At 35.1% G+C, this 22383-nt stretch overlaps 2 protein-coding genes across 2 annotated transcripts; both read right to left on the bottom strand.

Annotated features, from left to right (window-relative positions):
• Window positions 1–378: 378 nt before the first annotated feature.
• LOC108005237 (poly(A) polymerase) lies at window positions 379–2454 on the bottom strand. The gene is made up of 3 exons (XM_017068429.3): window positions 2069–2454; window positions 1317–1481; window positions 379–1198 (listed from the first exon to the last, which is right to left on the bottom strand). Exons 1-3 carry the CDS (start codon window positions 2442–2444, stop codon window positions 492–494), a joined length of 1248 nt encoding a protein of 415 aa, XP_016923918.2. The 5' UTR covers window positions 2445–2454; the 3' UTR covers window positions 379–491.
• Window positions 2455–11346: 8892 nt separating this feature from the next.
• On the bottom strand, window positions 11347–12230 carry LOC108005260 (protamine-like protein 99C). The gene is made up of 3 exons (XM_017068449.4): window positions 11934–12230; window positions 11532–11872; window positions 11347–11475 (listed from the first exon to the last, which is right to left on the bottom strand). Exons 1-2 carry the CDS (start codon window positions 12138–12140, stop codon window positions 11543–11545), a joined length of 537 nt encoding a protein of 178 aa, XP_016923938.2. The 5' UTR covers window positions 12141–12230; the 3' UTR covers window positions 11347–11475; window positions 11532–11542.
• Window positions 12231–22383: the final 10153 nt, after the last annotated feature.

Raw genomic sequence — 22383 nt, 5'->3', positions numbered from 1 at the left:
AATAATCCAAGTAAACGAAAAAGATGTTTCGAATTTAAGTACCATCTAATTTTACGTAGTAATTGGGCTTCACGCTTTTGGCTGGGATATTTGTTTCCAACATCGGCAACTTTAGAACACTTTTGCAACACTATTTATTAAAGTAACGCAGTACCGTCGTACAACACCTTTTTTACAAGTCTACGAGTATATTGCTATTTAACTTAATACCTTTTCTTTTTTCTGGGATTTCATGCATTGAATGCCTACATTATTATTACGCATAGATATAAGACAAGAAAGGCCAAGAATAGCGAGCCAACATTTTTGTTAAGAGATTGCAGTTGATGGATTTTTTAGAGAAAAACTTCCATCACGAGGGAAATTTTATAACACTAGTTTTTTTCGATTTTCTTATAGTTTTATTGTTCATCCTAAACAGCTAAAATAAACAGCATAAATAGATTCAATAAATAACAAGTAGCTGAATTTAAAAAAGACGCAATCATCCATCAAGAAGCCTTAAATTGAGGAGTTGTAGTGAAAATGGATTTCTGAGTGGTGTTCATTGCCTGGCTTATGGCCTCCGAAACCTTCGAAGTGGTTTCTTGACTTATCTCAGTGGTGCTGGACATCAGTGTGGTGGAGTAACTCTTGATGGTGGTGGTGCCCGGAAGACTTGTGATCCTAGATTTCTTGGTGCTTGTGATTAAAGCTGGTGTGGGTGTGGTGGATGTGGTGGTGGGGATGGTACTGGTAGTGCTTTCTATTGGGGAATAGGGCTCCGTGACACGACCCACTTCCGGCAAAAACATCGAGAGCGAGGAGTCGGTTATCTCGCCGTAATCGTGACCCACATCGGGGATATTGTACACATTGTAGGCATCCACTGCTTGGGAAACGGAGACCATGGGATTGGCCAAACTCATCAGTTGCTGGAATTGCATGGGTGAGGGACTGGTGCTGGTGGGTTTGGTGGGTCTCATCCTGGGCGTCGTGGTGATCCTGGTGGTTGAGGTGGTGGTGGATGTCCTTGGCGTGGTGGTGGCGCTCCAAGGAGCAGGAGTAGCCAGCATTAGGTATACTTTCTTAGGAATATTATCAAACTTTGAGATGGATGCGGCTTTAATGGGTCGCTTATGTTTGTTGCGACGCAGCTTCTTCTTGCGACCGCTTTTTGTGGGAGTTTGGCAAGGACCTGAGTGCAGGATTCGCAGGACTAGGTAGTAAGAAGATTGGATATCAGGTTGTTAGAGGGTTTTTTGGTTTAAAATTGGTTTACGATTTTTTTGGGATTTTTCTCTCCATATGATAATCCAATTATAATTTTTACAGACCTTGTCTCGTGTGGCACTCACGACGTCGCATCTCGCACTCGTTGGCAAAGGTTTGGGGCACAGCTCCTCCGATCTCGGCCAGCGCGCAAACTGGTCGCTCCACCTGGGTGCACTTCATCGTCTGGCAGGTGGGCAGGCATCGCTCCATCTCCGTGGGCTCAAGTTCTGCATGGATCAATCACTCAGGGCAATAGGTAAGGATTGTGTTTTTCCAAATAAGTATAGAGAGAGATGACATTTTAAGTAGGCATGTCCGTAGAAAAACATTTAAAGAGCTTCAAAGATTGTTTGATGTTTAAAATCCTCTATTTTTTAATGAGTAAGCCTAACATTTTAAAATATTTATTATTAAATTGATTTAAAATAGTTCAACGTTTTTAAAAATTGTTTTTTCAAATAAATGTTAATATTTTACCTTTGAAACAATTTTCGAAGTATTTTGTTATGATTGCATTGACAATTATGCATTTAAGGTTTAATATTATATTTCTGTAAATCGGCATTTTTAAACAATATTCTAGTGATTAATCTGAGAACTTGTAAAAAAATATTTGATTTTCAATGATTTTCTCAAAAATTGTAGGAAAATACAAATTGTCGAAGCTTTGTTATCGAGAACTTAAGATTTGAAGTACTAAAAGTACCTATAAACAGTAAATTCTCTGTAGTTAACAATAAAATTGGTCAAGGTTTTTATGATAGTTTGTTTTAGTGAGTAGGGTATATCTGATTATATGTTATTTCGACCTCACCTGTGCCGTACTGGAAAAGCATCTTCATGTTGGCCGCCTCCAACCGGCAGTTGTTCTCGAAGTAAAAGCTATCGGTTCCATTGGTGGCGCAGACGGGTACTCCACCTGGCTGGCAGTTGGGCTGGTAGTCCACATACTGGATCTGCATGGCTCTTATTCCTTTATTGTCCTTCTCATCGGAATCCTGACCCACTCCCGCATCGCCCAGGATCTTGGCGTACTGGTCACTCGTGTAGTGCGGATCACCCATTTGCCAATTGGCGATGGGTGAGTGTTTCTGGGCCGCCAGGATTCCAAGAACTTGGAGCAGGATCAGGATTAGGATCATGGTTATAGCCTTAATGCTGGTGATCGTGCGCTTCTGCTGCGAATGCATCTCAAGTTGTTTGTGCCCTCTGTAGATCGAATCCAGAGCTTTATAGTGTTTCTTGGGTGACTTATCGCTCGAGTTCGTTGCATTTTTCCACTGACACAGCATTTATCGCCGTTGTTTTGCATATTTTCTTCTGCGAATTCGATAAGCACCCACCCACTTAAGCAGGTGGCTCTATAAAGCACCATTCATGGCTTTTTATCGCTCTTAGAACTGTGGGTCATTCACGTGTCTGCCTATCAGTCAACTACTCTGAGATCATTTACTGGTTAACCAGAAAGATTGGGAGAAAACATGGTCCAAGCTATCTGGTGACGAGGCAGTATGTTAAGGTAACCGATTTCATATGTCTAACAAAATATATAAAATAGGCTTGCTTAATCTTAAACGATTTAATATAAAAATTGTTTGTAGTTATTCATATTTTGTATTTTATGTAAATTGAAAAGTTTCATTTAAGGTATTGAATTGGGTTTGGGACTTAGACTCGTAAGTTTTATACCTGTGCTATAAGGTATTTGTAACGAAAATAAGCTCTAAAGCTTAAAAGCCAAATGTCCTTAGGAAGAACGTAAAAGCTTAGAAAGAGCTTATATTTATTTTTGAACAGGTTTTTATAAAATGACCCAGCTTAAAGCTACTAAGTTTTCAAGTTAGCTTTAAAGCTTATAATAAAATAACTTTTTCTTTATATGTTAAATACTTGCATTTCATAAATTAATTCAATTTCTATTAGAAATACATTTTTGTTTGATCATTTGACTTTCAAATTTATTATTCATATGAATAATAACAATTTGATTTTAAAATAATATATAGAATATAAAAACAATGATATTAATAGATATTGACAGTACTCGGGTTTCTTAATCAAACCAAGGGGAAATTATTCTTAACAGTAATGTACATAGGCCTTCCTCAAACTATATTCACAATACAATTTCTTGTAAATTTTAAGGACTAAAATTTTGTGTTAAAATGATTCTTATATTTTTAAAATATTTTTAAAAATACTGTGTTCTTAAATATAAGTACCTATATTAAATTATGTATATTCATTGTTGATTCTTAAATGTATAAATAATAAAGTTTCCTTTTTAGAGCACTAAAAACAAAAAGACTAATAGTTCTGTAGAAAATCTGTGGTTACTTGCCCTCAAGTTTATGAAGGGTAAAGGTAAAAAATACATATTTACACACAAAAATGTTATACATGTAAGTACAAACAAATATTTCCATATCTTTGCCTTTACGATGTCCTTGGTATCGTGTCCTGGGCACCATTCCATCCGAAATCCCCGCAAAGTTTCAGATGTGGTGCCCAGTTTGGAGCGTCAACAAACAGCCAACTTATTTTTGGGCAAGTTTATTGCTTTGTCGTTATTGAAAATGAAAGAGCAAGGGCGTCTGTTCGAAGCCCCTCCCCCCAGATCCTTTCACCACCCCCCCTCCTTTGAATGTCCTGCAAAAGCCCTTTCCACACTTTCACCCAAACTCAAAGACACACACACACACACGAAGAGTAATCTGCATATGCTTATGGGTGCGGACCAGAAGATACAATTTATTAAACTCTCCTTGCACACACACACACTCAGCTAAAAATGGGCAAAGCAAACAACAAAAGTTTCCTATTTCCTTTCAGGACGAAGGGTCCTGAGACTTTCAAATCCATTCTGTGGTCGAACAATGCAGTGCTGTGGCACGGAAATAAACCAAAAAGACGGAAGTCAAAGTACGGAAGCCGGTAGAACAGGAGAATGCAGTGAAAATTGGATCGCACACATGATATCTTCGATTAGAGCTAACTTTTCATGCTCCAAGAGAGACCGAAATAATTAAAATCGAAATTTGAATGAAGATTTTTGGATAGTAAAAGCAACTTTGAGAAAGCAGACACATTGAAAGCGGATTTTGATGGGTCTAGTTAGTGATTTTAGAAGTTAAATTTTGGGTCATTTTTAATAGGTCATTTAATAAAAATTTAAATGCTTATTAAGAGTATTGAGCTATAAACTGTTTAGGTTTTTATACTTAGAATTTGGGATCCTATTGCTGAAGTAATAGACCTTAAAAGTATAGTCACTGTATCTGTCATAGTAAAGCCACTGGTACTTAAAAAAAAAAAACCCTAAGAATAGGTCAAAACATTTATTCATTGTCGAAATAATAAATCTTGATGCAGTGTTTTAGATTCTAAAACTATTCTAAAATTTAGAATATGGCTTATTTATTATTTTTTTAACACTTAAGACTGTCGTCAACATTTTAGAAATAAAAAAATATTTATTTACACCAAAATATATTATATGAAATCGGATTCCGATGTGTAAGATTATATTCCGAGTGGTGAAAGTTTTGATTCATCTTTCTTTCAGTAGCTAAAAATCAAACCAACATTTGCAAATAAAATATTATTATAATTAAAGAAAAATCTGCAATTGTATAGAGAGTGCGAAATTCTAGGTTGTTCCCCGTTTGACTGTTGATTTTGCCATTCAGTTTGCTTTCTGTTTTGGCCGCGCACAAAGAACAGGGGGTGAAGGGTCGAAAGGGGGCAAAGGACGACGGGCGAAGGGTGTCTGAGTGTTTGAGTGGGGTGTGGGCCAAACAATAAACAAACAAACAAGCTGCAAAAGTGTCACACATTCATCATACATTGTAATATGCCTCTGGACCGGGCCAAAACATCCGGCAACCATCTATCTGCCAGACTTGGTCAGTCACTGGTTACTGTCACTGCTTACCGTCACCGGTTACCGGTTACCGGGCACTGGTCACTGGTTAGGGGTTAGTGGCCATGGTATTTTCCACTGCCAGATTCTGAATTCTGAATTCTGGGTTCTGCGAAATCGAAAGAGATGGGTATGGTGGTGGCGAATAGACAAAGACAGGCAATCGCGAGCTGCCAACCAAAGCCACACAAGTCGAAAAAAACTTTTTTTATCAGTAGTGCACTGAAAATAATAAAACTAACATAAGCGAATGCTTTTTTAAGAAATTTATAGGATTCAATTTTATGACGAGTAATTAAGGAAATGTGTTTTTTTGGTATATGTAATAATAATATTTTTTTAAGATTTCCTTTCGATTATATCCTACAGCTGACATACACACCGAGAAATAGTAAAAGTTTAAGTTTTTTAAATTTAAAATTTTTTTTTGGAAATTTGGCTTTACTAATTTTTTACCGATTTTTGAAACAATTTTTTTTTACTTTTTTAAGTCTTTTAAACCTATATTTGCTCGTAATACAACGCATTTTACGAAAGAACTTTCTCTGTGTAGGAATAAAATAGTCCATTATATCACAATTAAAGATTTTCCACAAATACGATAACTTTTTATAATGTTTATATTGAATAAGACCAAACTAAATAACTAATAATTACGTTTTATTTAAGTTTTAAGCTTTGTAATTGGCTTTTAGGTTCTTCTCTCACTGCATTATGGTGGGCGTATATATGTATATTTGCCCGTAAAGCATCGCATTTTTCGGAAAAATTTTTTTTCCTCTGTGCAGGAAAAAAAAAATCCATTATATCAAAATTAAAGTTTTATAAAAACAGGAGATAGCTTGTTATGTTTATTTAATAAATAATTTAATTTAATAAATAATATATAAGTAATAATTACGTTTAATTTAAGTTTTAAACTTTGTAGTTTGCTTTTTGGTTTTTTTCTCAGTGCATTATGGTGGGCGTAGCGCGGGGGCGTGGCAGCGCGGGGAGGTGCTGCTGCAAAACTATGGAAAAAGTGCAAAAGGTCAGTAAATTAATGTGCAAAACGGGCGCTGGATAAACTTTGAATGCGTCGCATGTGTGCGTGCATATGTGGGTGTGCATGTGTGGGTGTTTGTGCAGAACACATATGTGTGTGTGTGTGCTGGAAAAGCCAACGGTGGGCGTGGCTGACCCGCCCCCAGGCTGAACGTGAGAGGAAAGGGAAAGTCGGTGGGGAGTTTGCTTTGAGTTACGGCCTCCGCTGTTCGCAAAAGGCACTCACACAAGTAAACAAGCCAGCTCACACAGATACACACACACACTGGCACAGCACTTTCATTTGCACAAACAGTATTCAGTATTCAGATTTTACCAAAGGGTTCTATCGAGGGGCAGAAAAGAAAAACATAATAAATAGAAGCCGTATTTATTTTTCAATTTATGCTCTGGGGGATAATGATAAATTCGTTAGCTCTGCCGCATAAATTCACTTGAAGTTGAAGCCGCCCGTCTTAAATTAGATGTTAAATTTTCAACTAATAAATCAATATTTTAATAATTTATACAAATTGGGTATGTTCCTGAGTTTTTCCCCCCTATGATGATCGATTACCGCAGGATTCTCTGTGTTTTTTTTCGGGGTTTTGATGCTGGGTTCTGGCTTTGGGGGTTGCTACCACAATTTTGGCGACTGATTGCTTGGGGTTTTTATATTTTACTGGGGGGGGGGGGGGGGGGGGGGGGGGGGGGGATTTATGTGATTATGATTATGATGTGCGGTGGCCTGACAGGGGAATATGCAATCTATGCGAAAGCAAATTACTTTCAAATTAGTTTCCACAGGTGCGGCGAAACGAGTTGGAGTGGTGAGTAATTCACAGAGGAATCCCTCATTCGTGAGTAAATACTGATGACATTTCTCCGGCTTTCCCAACAAAGTTGCTGGAAACTTTTTAAAAACACATTTCAGTCATTAAAGACTCTTGGACAATTTTAATAAGTAAATAAATGATAATTTTAACATAAATAATGGTGATATCATTTAATATTTAATTGCTAAGATATTTAAAATAATAATTTATAGTGCGATATTACAGATTGCAGTTTGAATGCAATAATTGATGATTTAGAAGTTGATTTGAACTATCTAGAAAATTTACATAATTTCTAAATTTTATAAAAGAATTTTTTCGGTGAAAAATGTCATTGTTTTTGACAAAAAAATAATATTATCAATAATATTTTATTGTTATACACTTTACTTGATCATTAACGGACTTTGTGAAGGTGGTTTTATGTGAACTTCTTTGAATATGATGAGAGCATCATCAAATGACTTTCTTGCAAGTTGAACAACAGATGTTTTAGTTTTTAATGATAATGGCCAGGCATCTAGTGTTTCAACTTATAAATCTGTAAACAGTTATTCAATAAACCCCTTCTCTGTTTTCAAATTATTAAAAATACCTGTAAATTTATATAAAAAAGGTGTTGAACTGGAAGGTAAATCCGATGGTGGTAATGATGAGTGTTCTGGTTTCTTTTGGTTTATATTTAAATTCGTTCTTTAAAGTAAATATAACTCTTAAACAAACAATCTTACCCATATTATTATTATTTGTGTAGGCTGAGTTGATATCATTTCTATTAATTGTTGATTGATGTGTGGTAAAAGACTAATGGCTGACATGATATAACTTATAGCACAAATCTCGGAAGCAAAGGTTCGTGTTTTAGTCATTGTTATTTCTTCTTCCTCTTAGATAGTTTTAATGGAAAGTATAAGTACTGTTATATGCCACACTATATTCCAAACTTGACATATTCGATAAGAACGAATGCATTTCTAGATGGCACATATAGAAGCTCAGAAAACACACAAATTCCATCAGTCGTTCTTAGTTTGAAACATATTTTCTATGGTTTTGCTATAGAAATGACAGATGCATGCCTCACAATTGTACTCAGAATTTGCATAATTGGGAGGACAGCTTCTTGGAAGTGACAGCCAGGGTGAGCAAATAGACATTATGCTAGTAGCATGAGTGCTTAACTTAATGTCATAGTTCACAGTGGTTATGCATTTAATTATTATCCAAGTAGAACATAGTTCTAAATTCTTAGCAAAGGAAAATCAATGTACACTGTACACTAGCACATCGCCTGTTCAAAACGCACCTTTTGATGCAGAATAATAATATTATAGAAATCTGTAAACACTGATCAAGACACATACGATTTCCATTCTACATCTATAAGATAACAAAAAATATAATATGAATATCATTATATAAAATAAATATAAATTTAAAAAAGTTTTTAACTTAAATTTTTCAACCACTTTGTAAAGAAACGTGTAAATGAAAAATGCGAAAATCGGTCAACAAATTGGCTGGCATAATGCAAGTAAAGGTCAAAATGAGGAATGTCAAAAAATGACTATTTTTGACCAAAATCTGAATCCCAAAAATAACTGATGCACCCCCTTTAAAAAATGCGAAAATGGGTCAAAAAATAAATTTCCCTGGAAGTGATGAGGATCGATAGCATTTGTAGCAAGCTGCTCAAAAAAGTCGGTCTTTTAGCTGTACGCCTTGATTTGGCTAAACTACGGCTGAAAAACCACTAAAAAATGACTATTTTTGACCAAAATCTGAATCCCAAAAATAACTGTACGCCTTGATTTGGCTAAACTACGACTGAAAAACCACTAAAAAATGACTATTTTTGACCAAAATCTGAATCCCAAAAATAACTGATGCACCCCCTTATAATAAATGCGAAAATGGGTCAAGAAATAAATGTTCCTTAAAATGATGGGGATCGATAGCATTTGTAGCAAGCTGCTCAAAAAAGTCGGTCTTTTAGCTGTACGCCTTGATTTGGCTAAACTACGACTGAAAAACCTCTAAAAAATGACTATTTTTGACCAAAATCTGAATCCCAAAAATAACTGATGCACCCCCTTATAAATAATGCGAAAATGGGTCAAAAAATAAATGTTCCCAAAAATGATGGAGATCGATAGCATTTGTAGCAAGCTGTTCAAAACAGTCGGTCTTTTAGCTGTACGCCTTGATTTGGCTAAACTACGGCTGAAAAACCACTAAAAAATGACTATTTTTGACCAAAATCTGAATCCCAAAAATAACTGATGCACCCCCTTATAAAAAATGCGAAAATGGGTCAAAAAATAAATGTTCCTTAAAATGATGGGGATCGATAGCATTTGTAGCAAGCTGCTCAAAAAAGTCGGTCTTTTAGCTGTACGCCTTGATTTGGCTAAACTACGGCTGAAAAACCACTAAAAAATGACTATTTTTGACCAAAATCTGAATCCCAAAAATAACTGATGCACCCCCTTATAAAAAATGCGAAAATGGGTCAAGAAATAAATGTTCCTTAAAATGATGGGGATCGATAGCATTTGTAGCAAGCTGCTCAAAAAAGTCGGTCTTTTAGCTGTACGCCTTGATTTGGCTAAACTACGACTGAAAAACCACTAAAAAATGACTATTTTTGACCAAAATCTGAATCCCAAAAATAACTGATGCACCCCCTTATAAAAAATGCGAAAATGGGTCAAAAAATAAATTTCCCTGGAAGTGATAAGGATCGATAGCATTTATAGCAAGCTGTTCAAAACAGTCGGTCTTTTAGCTGTACGCCTTGATTTGGCTAAACTACGGCTGAAAAACCACTAAAAAATGACTATTTTTGACCAAAATCTGAATCCGAAAAATAACTGATGCACCCCCTTATAAAAAATGCGAAAATGGGTCAAAAAATAAATTTCCCTGAAAGTGATAAGGATCGATAGCATTTATAGCAAGCTGTTCAAAACAGTCGGTCTTTTAGCTGTACTCCTTGATTTGGCTAAACTACGGCTGAAAAACCACTAAAAAATGACTATTTTTGACCAAAATCTGAATCCGAAAAATAACTGATGCACCCCCTTATAAAAAATGCGAAAATGGGTCAAAAAATAAATTTCCCTGAAAGTGATAAGGATCGATAGCATTTGTAGCAAGCTGTTCAAAACAGTCGGTCTTTTAGCTGTACGCCTTGATTTGGCTAAACTACGGCTGAAAAACCACTAAAAAATGACTATTTTTGACCAAAATCTGAATCCCAAAAATAACTGATGCATAAAAAATGCGAAAATGGGTCAAAAAATAAATGTTCCTTAAAATGATGGGGATCGATAGCATTTGTAGCAAGCTGCTCAAAAAAGTCGGTCTTTTAGCTGTACGCCTTGATTTGGTCAAACTACGACTGAAAAACCACTAAAAAATGACTATTTTTGACCAAAATCTGAATCCCAAAAATAACTGATGCACCCCCTTATAAAAAATGCGAAAATGGGTCAAAAAATAAATTTCCCTGGAAGTGATAAGGATCGATAGCATTTATAGCAAGCTGTTCAAAACAGTCGGTCTTTTAGCTGTACGCCTTGATTTGGTCAAACTACGACTGAAAAACCACTAAAAAATTACTATTTTTGACCAAAATCTTAATCCCAAAAATAACTGATGCATAAAAAATGCGAAAATGGGTCAAAAAATAAATGTTCCTTAAAATGATGGGGATCGATAGCATTTGTAGCAAGCTGCTCAAAAAAGTCGGTCTTTTAGCTGTACGCCTTGATTTGGTCAAACTACGACTGAAAAACCACTAAAAAATGACTATTTTTGACCAAAATCTGAATCCCAAAAATAACTGATGCACCCCCTTATAAAAAATGCGAAAATGGGTCAAAAAATAAATTTCCCTGGAAGTGATGAGGATCGATAGCATTTGTAGCAAGCTGTTCAAAACAGTCGGTCTTTTAGCTGTACGCCTTGATTTGGCTAAACTACGGCTGAAAAACCACTAAACAATTAGTATTTTTGAAATTACAAGAAATGCGAAAATGGGTCAAAAAATAAATGTTCCTTAAAGTTCTGGGGATCGATAGCATTTGTAGCCAGCTACTAAAAACGGTCGGTCTTTTAGTTGTACGCCGTAAATTGGGCAAACTACAACTGAAAACCCGCTAAAAGGGGGAATTTTTGACTGAAGTCTGAATCCTATTTTCCGCAAGAAATTATTAGTTTTTTGGCTGCCATAATGCAAATAAAAGTCAGAATAAAATATCAAATAAAGACTTCAGGAACACTAAAAAGTAAAGCCAATTATCAAAATTAAAATCGTTTGAAGTTGGAATTTTATTTATTATGCATGTGTACGTAGGTCCGGAGCGATTCCCTTGAATTATCCATATATAAGCACGGGTAAAATTTGAAAGTGTTTTCAATCCAGTTCTCACAATTCTGAAAAAATGGTAGATGTTATTGCTTGTGTAAGGCTTAAATTGAAATAGTTTTACCAAAGTGGGTTCTAAAATGGTTTGCGCTGGCGTTTATGCAGGCGGCACCAAATACGAGTTGCCTTTTTCAACATATCATTGGGCGGCAAGTCCTTATTCAATCTTTGAAACCTGCGCATGAAGGGTATAAAGCCGCGTTTCTTTGGCTGAAGCGAAGGAGGTCCGGCTTTCTTCTTGATTTGGTCCTTGATTGATTTGGAAGGCTTCCTTTTCTTTTTGTTCCTGGACTCCCTTTCACGGGAATACGGAGAGCGAACTGGACTACGTTTCAACCACTCAGACTTATCGGGGCTGTCCCCATGGGACCTATTTTCAAGCCCTTGAGGTGCCAAAGGTTGTTTCTAACACACGTTTGTTGATAATTACTAAATACTTATCATACCTCAGATATTTCTTACTTACCATATGATTAAACCGTTCCTTTTCTTGTAGACTCATCTTGTTCCATTCTCTAGCTCCAAAACGTATCACGACCTGTGGGGAAATTCCGCAATATCGCTTTTTGTATTCGGTCAAAAAGTTTAGATAGCCATTGATTGTAATGTTCGCTGATTTCTGGAACTTGTAAACCGGTTTACATGTTGCAATTCCGCTCTTTTTCCCGTCCATACTTTTTGTTTTATATTTTTATTTATGTAAAACTAAAATTTTGTTCCCCTTTCACGAGAATGTTTTCAATTGAATACTAAAGCGAATACTGATTCTGATCGAGAAGCTGTTCTCCCAGCTACCATGATATATTTTTTTTATTTATTTATAATTTTAAAAACAAAATGAAAGGTCTTAAATATTTATATAAAAATAATAAAGAGTGCAGTGAAATTCTTTATTACTTACTTTTCCACCCTTAAAAATCAGTGTTTTGACTGGCATAAGGCAAATAAAGTTCAGAATGAGGAATATCATACCTCGTTGAGCTCATTGTTTAATTTTCAATCTATTGGCATTTAAACCTATTTTCTATTATTGACATTTTTGCAAAAAATCGAACTGTACCCCCTTTTGAAAAATGTGTAAATTGGTGAAAAATTAAGTTTCCCGAAAAGTGATGGAGCTCAATAGTCGAAGTTATAAGCTGTTCAAAACAGTCTGTCTGTAGGCTGTGTGCCATGGTTTGACCAAATTACGACTGAAAAACATCTAGTCAAAGGCTGAGGCAGAACAACCTTTCTTATACTACTTTTTTAAAGTGAAACAAAAAGCTCCTTTCCAACGATCTATCAACCGTATGCTGCGTGTCCAGCTTATGGCGTTATGAATGTCAAGCTGAAGGGAAGAGGGCCGACATTTTTGCCATAACTTAAACGGAGGTTCTAATGGCACCCTAATGAAAACTTCATCGTCTTGTCAGATTCTCGAAAACAATTTGCATAAGGACGGGGCATGCAAACAGCCATAAATCATTTAGCACTAAGACCCCTGGCCAATACCAGACTCTACCCGTCTCACTCTGCCCCAGATAGGCCGTCTCTTTCTGCTGTCCGTTGTCTCCCTCTCTTTCTACTGCTGTCTGGATGCTGCCTGGCTTCATTGTGCTTTTAATTCCAATTTTAATTTCACACCAAAACTTTGGTCCTTGGCTGGAACTCCTTGGACCAGGACTATTCCGCTTTCTGACAGAAGAGTCCCTCGAAACACGGAGTCCCCCCTTCCACCTACTTTTTCCTGGGAAAACCCATTCCTGTTGTTGCAATTTTCTTTTGAAAGTTTTCTCTTGTCCATGTCGTGTCGTGTTGTGTCCTTCCGATTGCGGTGAATGATAATGAACGCAACTGGACCATTGTTTGCCAGGGGAATTTCATTTCGATTCCCCCACTACCATGCATTTATCCCTTGAATCTCCCCAAAAATACCCAAGGTCCAATTAAAGACCCCAAAGATGCGGCCAGGTGGGTAAATAAGACCGCTCGCACTCAGCTCGATAATTAAGGACAAAAAGCATGTAATGAATCCTTTGCGCCCTTGGTTTTTCATGTTTTCCCGCTTCTGCCAAGGGCTAGTCCAAAATCAAATCAATTAAGCGAACAACTCGAGGTCGAGCTGGTTCAAATGAAATCGTTTTGGCGGGTGTTTTAAAATATTAACTGAATTATTGGGTCAATAGAGATCAATGCAAAAAGTGTTCTGCGATTTAACCTGGATGTCAGCGTAGCGCTAAGCGTTTTTATTTCGCTTTTTATTTGTTTATCAAATTGATTTTAAGCAAGGATTTACCTTTAAGTATAAATACAAAGCAATATATGTAAAATTTATCATAAAAAAGGAAAAAGGGGTATTGATTCTTATATATTTTTTCCTTGAACTTTTAAAGAGGTACAAAATAACTGTAGTTGGAAGATTTGTATATATAGTTTAACTTCCAACCCTTGATCTTCCTATTCTTGATTTTTATCTAACTTGAACGAAACTTTTTGTTTGTGTCTATAAGTCAAATTTTCTCAGAAAAAACTTATGTTTTCACGACAAAAGTATAAACAGGAATATGAATGACAAGGCCGCTTAGTTATTTGTGGCTGGTTAAAAAAAAATATATAAAAGATTACTTATATTTTAAAAGTGATAAATACTTTTAAAGTCTTTAAATTGTATATCATTAAAAAATGTATTTAGTTTGTTGACTGTCATTTTAAATGTATTGCAAAATGCAATGAATAAATTAAGTAAACGTCACTTCATTTACCTACATTTCTTAGAACAAGGCAATCTTTTTATAATTGTCTAGCTGACTTTACAAAAAGGCATGTAATTTGTTAGTACACCATAAAAACAGTGATACTATTGAATATCGATTTCACCTGAATAAGATAAGCATTAAATTAGTTATTTCCAAGTTTTAAATTGAAATGAATTGGGTGAAAAATAATACCACAAATAATACCACATCGAAACTCTAGACTCTTTAATATGGAAATGAAACTGTAAAGTTAGTCTTAATGTATATTATTGAGTCTTGAATCTATACTTCAATTTCAATACCGCCTCTGGTTTACTTTAAATACAACTTAACTCCCATTTTTTTGGGTGTAAGCATAAGATAAATATTTAAAATTTCCAAAACCTTTTGATTGTATTTCCTAATTATGCCGAAGTAGCAGGGCAAGTGAGTTTATCCGATCGAACGCAATGTATTCAATTAACTCAAAATGTAAATAGCTAGCCCTCCCAGTGGAGTTCTCGCCAAAGCCTCGCCAAGACTTGAAATTCAATTTTAAAGTGCTCCTGGCGGCCAGGGGGAAAATCCGAGATTTTGGGCTCAAAAGGGGGCCTTAAACCGATGCCGGAAACGGAAACAGAATCGGAATCGGCGGTCTTAAGTGCGATTAGGCAATTAAATGTGAAACGGAACGCAAACGTATTTGGTTAGCGTAAGTCGTTGGTGGTGGTCGTTTTGCCCTCTTTTCTCCGCCCAGCCGCTCTGTCAACACTTTGTTTGCCATCCTGGCATTATAATAATATATAAATATAATGGCAGTAAATTCTGGCTCACGCACACACACTCGCACGCATAAGCAGTGGCACACAGATACAGTGGCAGCCATCTTGGCGTCTGTCTTATAACGGTAACCAAGTCAACTGTGTCTGTGTGTGTGTGTGTGTGTGTGGCAAGCGGAAGTGCGGCATATTTTCCGCTTAAAACGCCACAATGTGCTCCACATTGTGTGTTTTGCGAGGGGGAAAAGATGGAAAGATGGAAAAGATGGAAAGCGATGGCCCAGAGATGGGCCACAGCCACAAAAGAAGGAGTCACAATTTATTCGCATATCCTTTATTATTTTTCTCTTTATTGTCCCGGGCATAAAGCTCATGTGAACCATCGCACACCTTGGTAAACCGGCACTGGGAAGTTAAGGATTTCACAAGTCGCAGCAATTAAATGCTTTAAATTAAGGTGGAATTAAAGTTACGACGGCCAATAACCATATGCGGATTATTGTCTGTGGCACATTTACGCCCAGATTGTGGCCTCTTAAGGGGATTTAATTAATTCAAACTAATATTTTCGTAGCTTTAAAGGAATATATATTGTGGGGTACAGAACATTATGGTATTTAAATATATATTTCATATTTATAAAGAGCTTTAATAAATTCAAATTAAGATTTTCGTAGCCTTAACAGAAAAATATTCTGGAGTACAGAACATTATGGCATTTAAATATATATTTAATATTTTTAAAGAGCCTTAAATAATTCAAATAAATATTTTAGTAGCCTTAAAGAAAATATATTCTGGAGTGCAGAACTTTATATGTAATGTTCAGATATATATTTAATATTTTTAAAGAGCTCTAATCGATTCAAACTAATATTTTTTAGCTTCAACAGAAAAATATACTGGAATACAGAACATTATGGCATTTAAATATATATTTAATATTTTTAAAGAGCCTTATTCAAATTAATATTTTTTAGCTTTAACAGAAAAATATTTTGGTATGCAGAAAATTATGCTATTAATATATATATCAGCTGGAATTACATGCAGCAATATTTTAGGTTATTTATTTTATTTACGATATTTAAAAACGATCAATTATATTGCACACGCATTATTTTAAATGAATTGTTTTCTATATTAAAAAAGGTGTGAGCCTAACAATTCATACATATTTTATTTAATATAATAATTTTGCAATTATAAGTTCGGACAGTGCGGAATTTAAATATAATTAAATGGAAATGTGCAATAATTTTATTAATTTAATTGCATTCTCGCTAACAAAATACTAAATAGTTAGAGTAACAAAAGGAAAATCATTAATTAATATTTAATTATTTAAAAATTATATATTTAATAGCTTGGACCTCAAAGTTAAGCAATAAAAGGTCAATGATAAAAAAATGTTATATTTAATATATTGTACCTAAAAGTTAAACATTAAATATTCGAGCACATTGAAGAACTGCGCAATTTCCACAGCTGCTGCTTTTTCTGCCAACGCCTTTGGCAGGATTTCAGTTGATGATTGCATTCTGCCCCAAAGGATTATATTGGCCCTGTGATTAATAAGTTGCCCAGCTGCCATTTGTATCAAATCACCAGATGAAGGAGAATTTATAAACAGGCAGCTGTTGCATTCCTGTGTCTGCCTTGTTTCTGGCTTGTTTCATTTTAAGCCGGCTGAAAGAAGGTCCTGGAAATGTCCTCCATCAAAGGAGCTGCAACACCTTTGGGGGGAATTCGCTTGTTCTGTGGAATTGCATCCTTTGCATGGGGCTTCTGGGTAAGAAATTCATCTCACATTTCCGAATCGGATCTAGGAATCCAGTGGGTGCCGACTTCTAATAAGCCACCACCCTTAAAAATTGCTGTACATGCAAAGGCGAACTCTTATTATGAATTTCTGGAAACTGAAAGCAAGGTACTTTTGCCAATTAGGAATGGGTTAAACTAAGCTTGGCAACCAGATGCCTATCAAAAAAGGACAAAATTCACGGGGAAGAAAACCACATTTAGCTTGCAGGAATTTAAGTAATCTAGTTCTAAGTGCGCAATATTTATTTTACGATTAATTGAAAATTAATATGTATATTTACCAAAAATTTATTGATTAATATCGTTTGTCATTGAACAAAAATTTTAATTTATTTGCTGAGCAATACAATGCTAGTATTAATCTGTACAGGAATCTTATTTCTTCTAAGAAAGTGACATAAAATAAATAATTGGTTTTGCCTTAAGTGCTTAAAATATATATTTAATTTAATTCATAAAATGAAATAGAAAGGTAACCAAAAAAAATAGTCAATCCCTGTAAAATGTATTCTATTTTAATATAATAGTCTAACATAGTTTTTAAAAATTTCTAGCAAAACCATTAAACCAGAAATTTGTTTTAAAATTGCAGGAAATATTCATAAATTGCGCCGGCAAGGCCAAAATGCATCCTATTTAACAGAAAAAGCGGCTAATAAATGTAAAATGTAGCACTTTGTGTTTATTTGCTTGTGTGTCCGGTGTTCATGAGAAAACTTTTGCCACCGACTAACTTAGTTTGGCCGGAAATCAAATTAATTATGACCCTCGCCGTGACCGTGGATGCAGTTGTTTTGGTGTCGACTTTCTGTTTTTGTCCATGACAGAGTGTTCAATTAGTGCCTTCTGACGAAACGTTGACCATGGCTTTCACCTCGTGTGGTAAAGGGACCTCTCTGCATTAGGATTGCTCTATGAATTTATTCGCTTTGAAAGTCCAATTATGGTGTATTAAGCAAAATAACATGAAAGGTATTTGGGAGCTTTTCAACTATTTCAATTCTTTAAATAATAAAAAAAAACCATGAAATTTGGAGTATGTGAAGGTAATATTCCTGTGACAGCTATAGAATGTAGAAAAGAATTTTTGGCCTGATTAGGCTATGCATACAAAAATATATTTTATAAATATTAAAAACAAAATTGCTTTAAAATTGCGGCTAAATTATTTAAAAACAGTGTAACTGTTCCATTCTTTAGAGCCTAAATTTTTGTTTTAAACCTATGGATACCAGAAAAAAGTTTTTATTGAATATTTTGTGGTAAAAATGGATAAGTAACAACGCAAAAAAATAAATAATATTTAAGACTTAACTCAAAATTGGTAAATTTTGATTAAGTGATTTAAGTATCAATGCTTTTAAAACTTTGACAAATTTATTTAAAAACTGTAAATGTTCCATTTTATAGACCCTTACTTTTTTTTATCCTAGGGATAGCAGAATAACAACATTTTATAAATTCTTAATATATTTTTTAAAGCTTACCCAAAGTGTTTATTGAATATTTTTTAGTGAAAATGTATAAATTAATAACTCAACAAAATATATATTTAATATTATCACCTAAAATGGGTAAATTGGTAAAAGCAGTATATTTTTTCCATTCCTTAGAGCCTTAATTTTATTTTTAAAACGAATGGACACCAGAAAAACTAAATTTTATAAATTTATTTTTTAAACCTTATTTATGCAATGTTTTTTGGAGTATTTTGAGGTATTTGAAATTTGTAAATTCTAATAAGTGAATTAAAGAGAATAAAGCTGAGATGCCTGATACAGAAATTATTTAATTGACAACAGAATCCTTTGATTCTCAAATTATTTGTGAAATTTGAACTAATATTTTAAGCAGGAAGCCATTTTGCAGGCTTGTCCTTCGTTGATCGGCTTTAAAGGACCTCAAGGCTCCAATTCGATTTTCTGTTCGTGACATTGGAATTTGATCAGAGAGTTAATTATTTGTCTTGTGTCGGTGGACATGACCGCATGACATGGTGCGTTCTGCCATTGTCCTTTTGCGAGTCAAAAGAGCATCCAATTTCCATTGTGCATTGCCATTCATGTTCATCACAATGCAGTCTATAATTTGATTAGTGCCGCCAGGAAATTCCGCGAATCTCACATGCTCTGGGAATAGTGAAAAATAGTGGAAAAATCTGGTCAACTGTCAGGGCATTCTTCCTGGACATTTTTCTAAATTAAAAATAAATAAACCAGTATATTTATTTATCTTATTATAATAATAATAATTCTTATATTTTAATTCGTTGACCTAACTAATATACCTTTTCTTAGTAAGTGCTTTAAAAAGGCTGAAAGGCCACAAAAAAGGGCAGTTGAAGAAATCTGAAAAAATCAATTTAATTAGCTCAAAAAAATTTTTAAAAATAATTTTAAAAAACAAACTTGAAAAATAGGTAAAAAATAATCACAAATATTTTTTTTGCATTGAAGCGTGCTTAAAAAAATATTTCAATAAACACAACACTTGCCACGCTTAAAAAAAGCTTCAAGTGATTAAATAAAGTCAATAAATACAATGACTAAAATGGGAACAATGAATTATACAATATTTTATACATAATAACTTCACTTTCCTCCCTCGCTGCGTGGGCAGGAATGTTTAATTGTCAACGGAAACCGAAACAGAACAAACACGAGGTATCAAAATACAATGAATTCAAATTATGACAACGCCTCCTGTCAGAGCCAATCAATGTGCATATTGTTTGATCAAATACAATGTAAAAATTGTGCCACATCTCGTTAATTAACGACACAAATGTAATTTATGGAACAGCATTAAAAACGAGTTTCAAGTATCCATGCGTGAACTAATGTGTATGCAAAAAAAATAGGCCTGGTAAATTGTGACACATAATTAGTTGGGGTTTTAATTAAAATGCCAAATGCTGAATGCAGAAAAAATAATTTCCAAGTGAAATTGTAATCCAAATTTGTCAGCTCATTAATTTCAACTAAAACCGAAAAAGAGGTGAATATTGATATCAATAATTTGCAGCAGCCACACTAATTACGGATTTTATATTGGCTAGTGCAAACTCATGCAGACAGCATAATTAGCAAGTTTTAGATATTAATAATCTAAAATCATTTAAAAGACAGGGAAGCGAAAAGAATTAAAGTTGCTAATTGGCAAATGCAGGAGGCTTAGTAAAATATTCAGAAACTTAAAAACATTTTTCTTTTTATTTATTTAAGAATTATTATAAAGGTCTGAGCGGCGATGAAGGTCCATTTGGTGTCTTTCCAAAATCTATAGCATAATAAAATGAATATTTTTTGTATCTTAATCTGGACAAAAAATTTGAATTGTAGTTAAAGTGGCTCACTTATTAATAAATGGTTTTGGAAACTATAAAAGGTGGTCAAAAAAAATGTAGTGGTTCTATTGGTCTTTAAAATAAAAGCAGAAATAAATAAATATAAATAGAAGGTGAAGAAAAATGGCAAAACATTGCGGAATTTTGCAGATTTCTTTATAGCATTTCGTTTTTTATTAGGTATATTTCTTGAAAAGAATGCCTTGAGATGTCTGTTCAATGAAACACAACTATCTTACCGATTTGAAATTTCTATAAGTTGCTTCTCTTTTGATCAGTTTATCCAAAATTTCAGTGGAAAAGAATGTCCCGCACCCAGAACAGCATCAATGTGTATGTACCGCCGGTCAGCAGTTTTCCGGAACCCAGTTTACTGGGCGGCTACGATCTCCAGGATCGCATGGAGTTACCAAAGCCGGCGGAGGTCCTAGAGGATGTCCCCGATGACCGAGAGCCGCACTTCCTCTACGTAATCGACAGCCGGGGAAGGCTTTTGGAGCACATCCGGTACTACGGAGACGATTACCGGATGGCCCTGCGAGAGGCCTTCACAACGAAGCTACTTGACCATTCGGAGAATAATGCAGACTTTGGAATGGGACCCGGAACCCATCGAAAATTGCAGACCGAAGACCCCAGCCAATTCCAGCAATAAATAAATTAACTGTTCCCATTAAACCACTTCTTCACTCAATTGGCTCCGATTAAATTCCTGGCATTTTTGGCCTTGATGAAGTTCACGAATAAATCAGACAATTATGAAATATAATTTTTAAACGTATATTTTACCATTTTTTGAGCTACAATAAATTATTTTCATTTTAAAACAGTTCTTACACCCGCTGAGCAAACAAATAAAACGTGAAAACAATGCCATTTTTTTTTGCCATCACACAATATTGCATTGAAACTTAAAACAAGAGACTGCTGTGCTTTAGGTCGATTACGGACATGATTCATTTTGGTTGGACTTTTTGTTAAAGCACTTTTGGGCACACTGTTTGCTATGTACGCAGTGAAACTCATTTCGAGTCCCACATATTTGTACAACAGATGAACCACTTCAACGAATTATTCCCCCCTATTTCACTCGCATGAAGGGCTGATATAAATATTTGTATTTACTTTCTGGTCACAATTTGTGAAAAACGAATTCGTTATGCTTTTTTTTTCCCTTCTGGTTGGCCAGAGTTGAAAGTTGAAAAATGAAATGTGGAAAGCGAATTACATTTGCATCGGAATGTGTGGGGCATGCAGATGGGATCAGATGCATCTGTTTTTGCATCTGCATCTGCAACTGCACCTGCGAACGAATCTTTATCTATATCTGAAGGTATTTACGTGAGTTACTTCGTTGCATAATGCGGTTTTTATGGGCTGAGGTTTTAATGCGTTGCTGATTCACACTAGAAATATGTTAAGCCTCGATTTATCACAACTGAAAGATAAATATTGTTGGCGAGGTGATGGCTGTAAATTTACAGAATGAATAATGAAGGGATTTCAGATAAATAAAACATTTATTTGTGAATTTAGTGATCAAAAAATGAATATAACTGCTAAAATTTGACCTGTAAAATATAGATAATGCACCTTTAAAATTTTTAAAGGCTAGAAAACATAGGATTGACCTGTTTTTATGTAACTAAAATCAAATTGGAATGCAGTGTTTTCTTCTCCCCCTTTTTGAGCCATTTATGACCCCTTCAGTAATTCCGATAATTGCGCTTGCACAGGTATTACGTATTCGACCCATTACACCCCGACCTTGCCTTGACGCAATTTATGACTTTTCGCATGGCTCCCAGCTCCCCCATTTTAGAAAGAGGATCTAAAAGAGCAGGGTTATGTTAAATTTAATGTGTGTCCTCGCCATGGCAACAGGTCAAGAGGGCAGGACACGAGCTGGCCAGAATATCTGGATAACTGGATTGGAATGGCGTCGCCAGCACCGCACTTAAAGCCTTGCGAATTATTAAAAAAAAGTAAAAAAAAAAAAGGGGGGAAGAATTCAGTTCCATTGGCATGGCAGCCAATTTGCCCGCACGTAGAGTAAACACCTGAGCTCCCACGGTGCTAACTCAGTCGAAACCCATTCAGCTCCCTAATTGGATAGGTTACATAGCATTTTGGGTGTAAATGTGTAGCAGGAAGGATTTCGATGTTGTCTCGTTTTGAATGACTGCCCAAACTGAATGGCGAATGCAAAATCTCACAAACACACGCATATCGATTCTGCAAGGAGGCTTC

The sequence above is a fragment of the Drosophila suzukii genome, chromosome X (assembly GCF_043229965.1).
Source record: "Drosophila suzukii chromosome X, CBGP_Dsuzu_IsoJpt1.0, whole genome shotgun sequence".
In the NCBI taxonomy this organism is placed as follows: domain Eukaryota; kingdom Metazoa; phylum Arthropoda; class Insecta; order Diptera; family Drosophilidae; genus Drosophila; species Drosophila suzukii.
This window is presented reverse-complemented; position numbering and strand designations above follow the sequence as displayed.

What these genes read in the sequence shown, in the direction of transcription:
- LOC108005237 (XM_017068429.3), bottom strand. Translation starts at nt 2,444, where the DNA reads ATGCATTCGCAGCAGAAGCGCACGATCACCAGCATTAAGGCTATAACC. An exon ending in GCTTTTCCAGTACGGCACAG is followed by an intron (nt 1,482 to 2,068) that starts GTGAGGTCGAAA and finishes TGATCCATGCAG; the next exon opens with AACTTGAGCCCACGGAGATG. An exon ending in TGAGTGCCACACGAGACAAG is followed by an intron (nt 1,199 to 1,316) that starts GTCTGTAAAAAT and finishes CTTACTACCTAG; the next exon opens with TCCTGCGAATCCTGCACTCA.
- LOC108005260 (XM_017068449.4), bottom strand. Translation starts at nt 12,140, where the DNA reads ATGGACGGGAAAAAGAGCGGAATTGCAACATGTAAACCGGTTTACAAG. An exon ending in AGGAACGGTTTAATCATATG is followed by an intron (nt 11,873 to 11,933) that starts GTAAGTAAGAAA and finishes AACGTGTGTTAG; the next exon opens with AAACAACCTTTGGCACCTCA.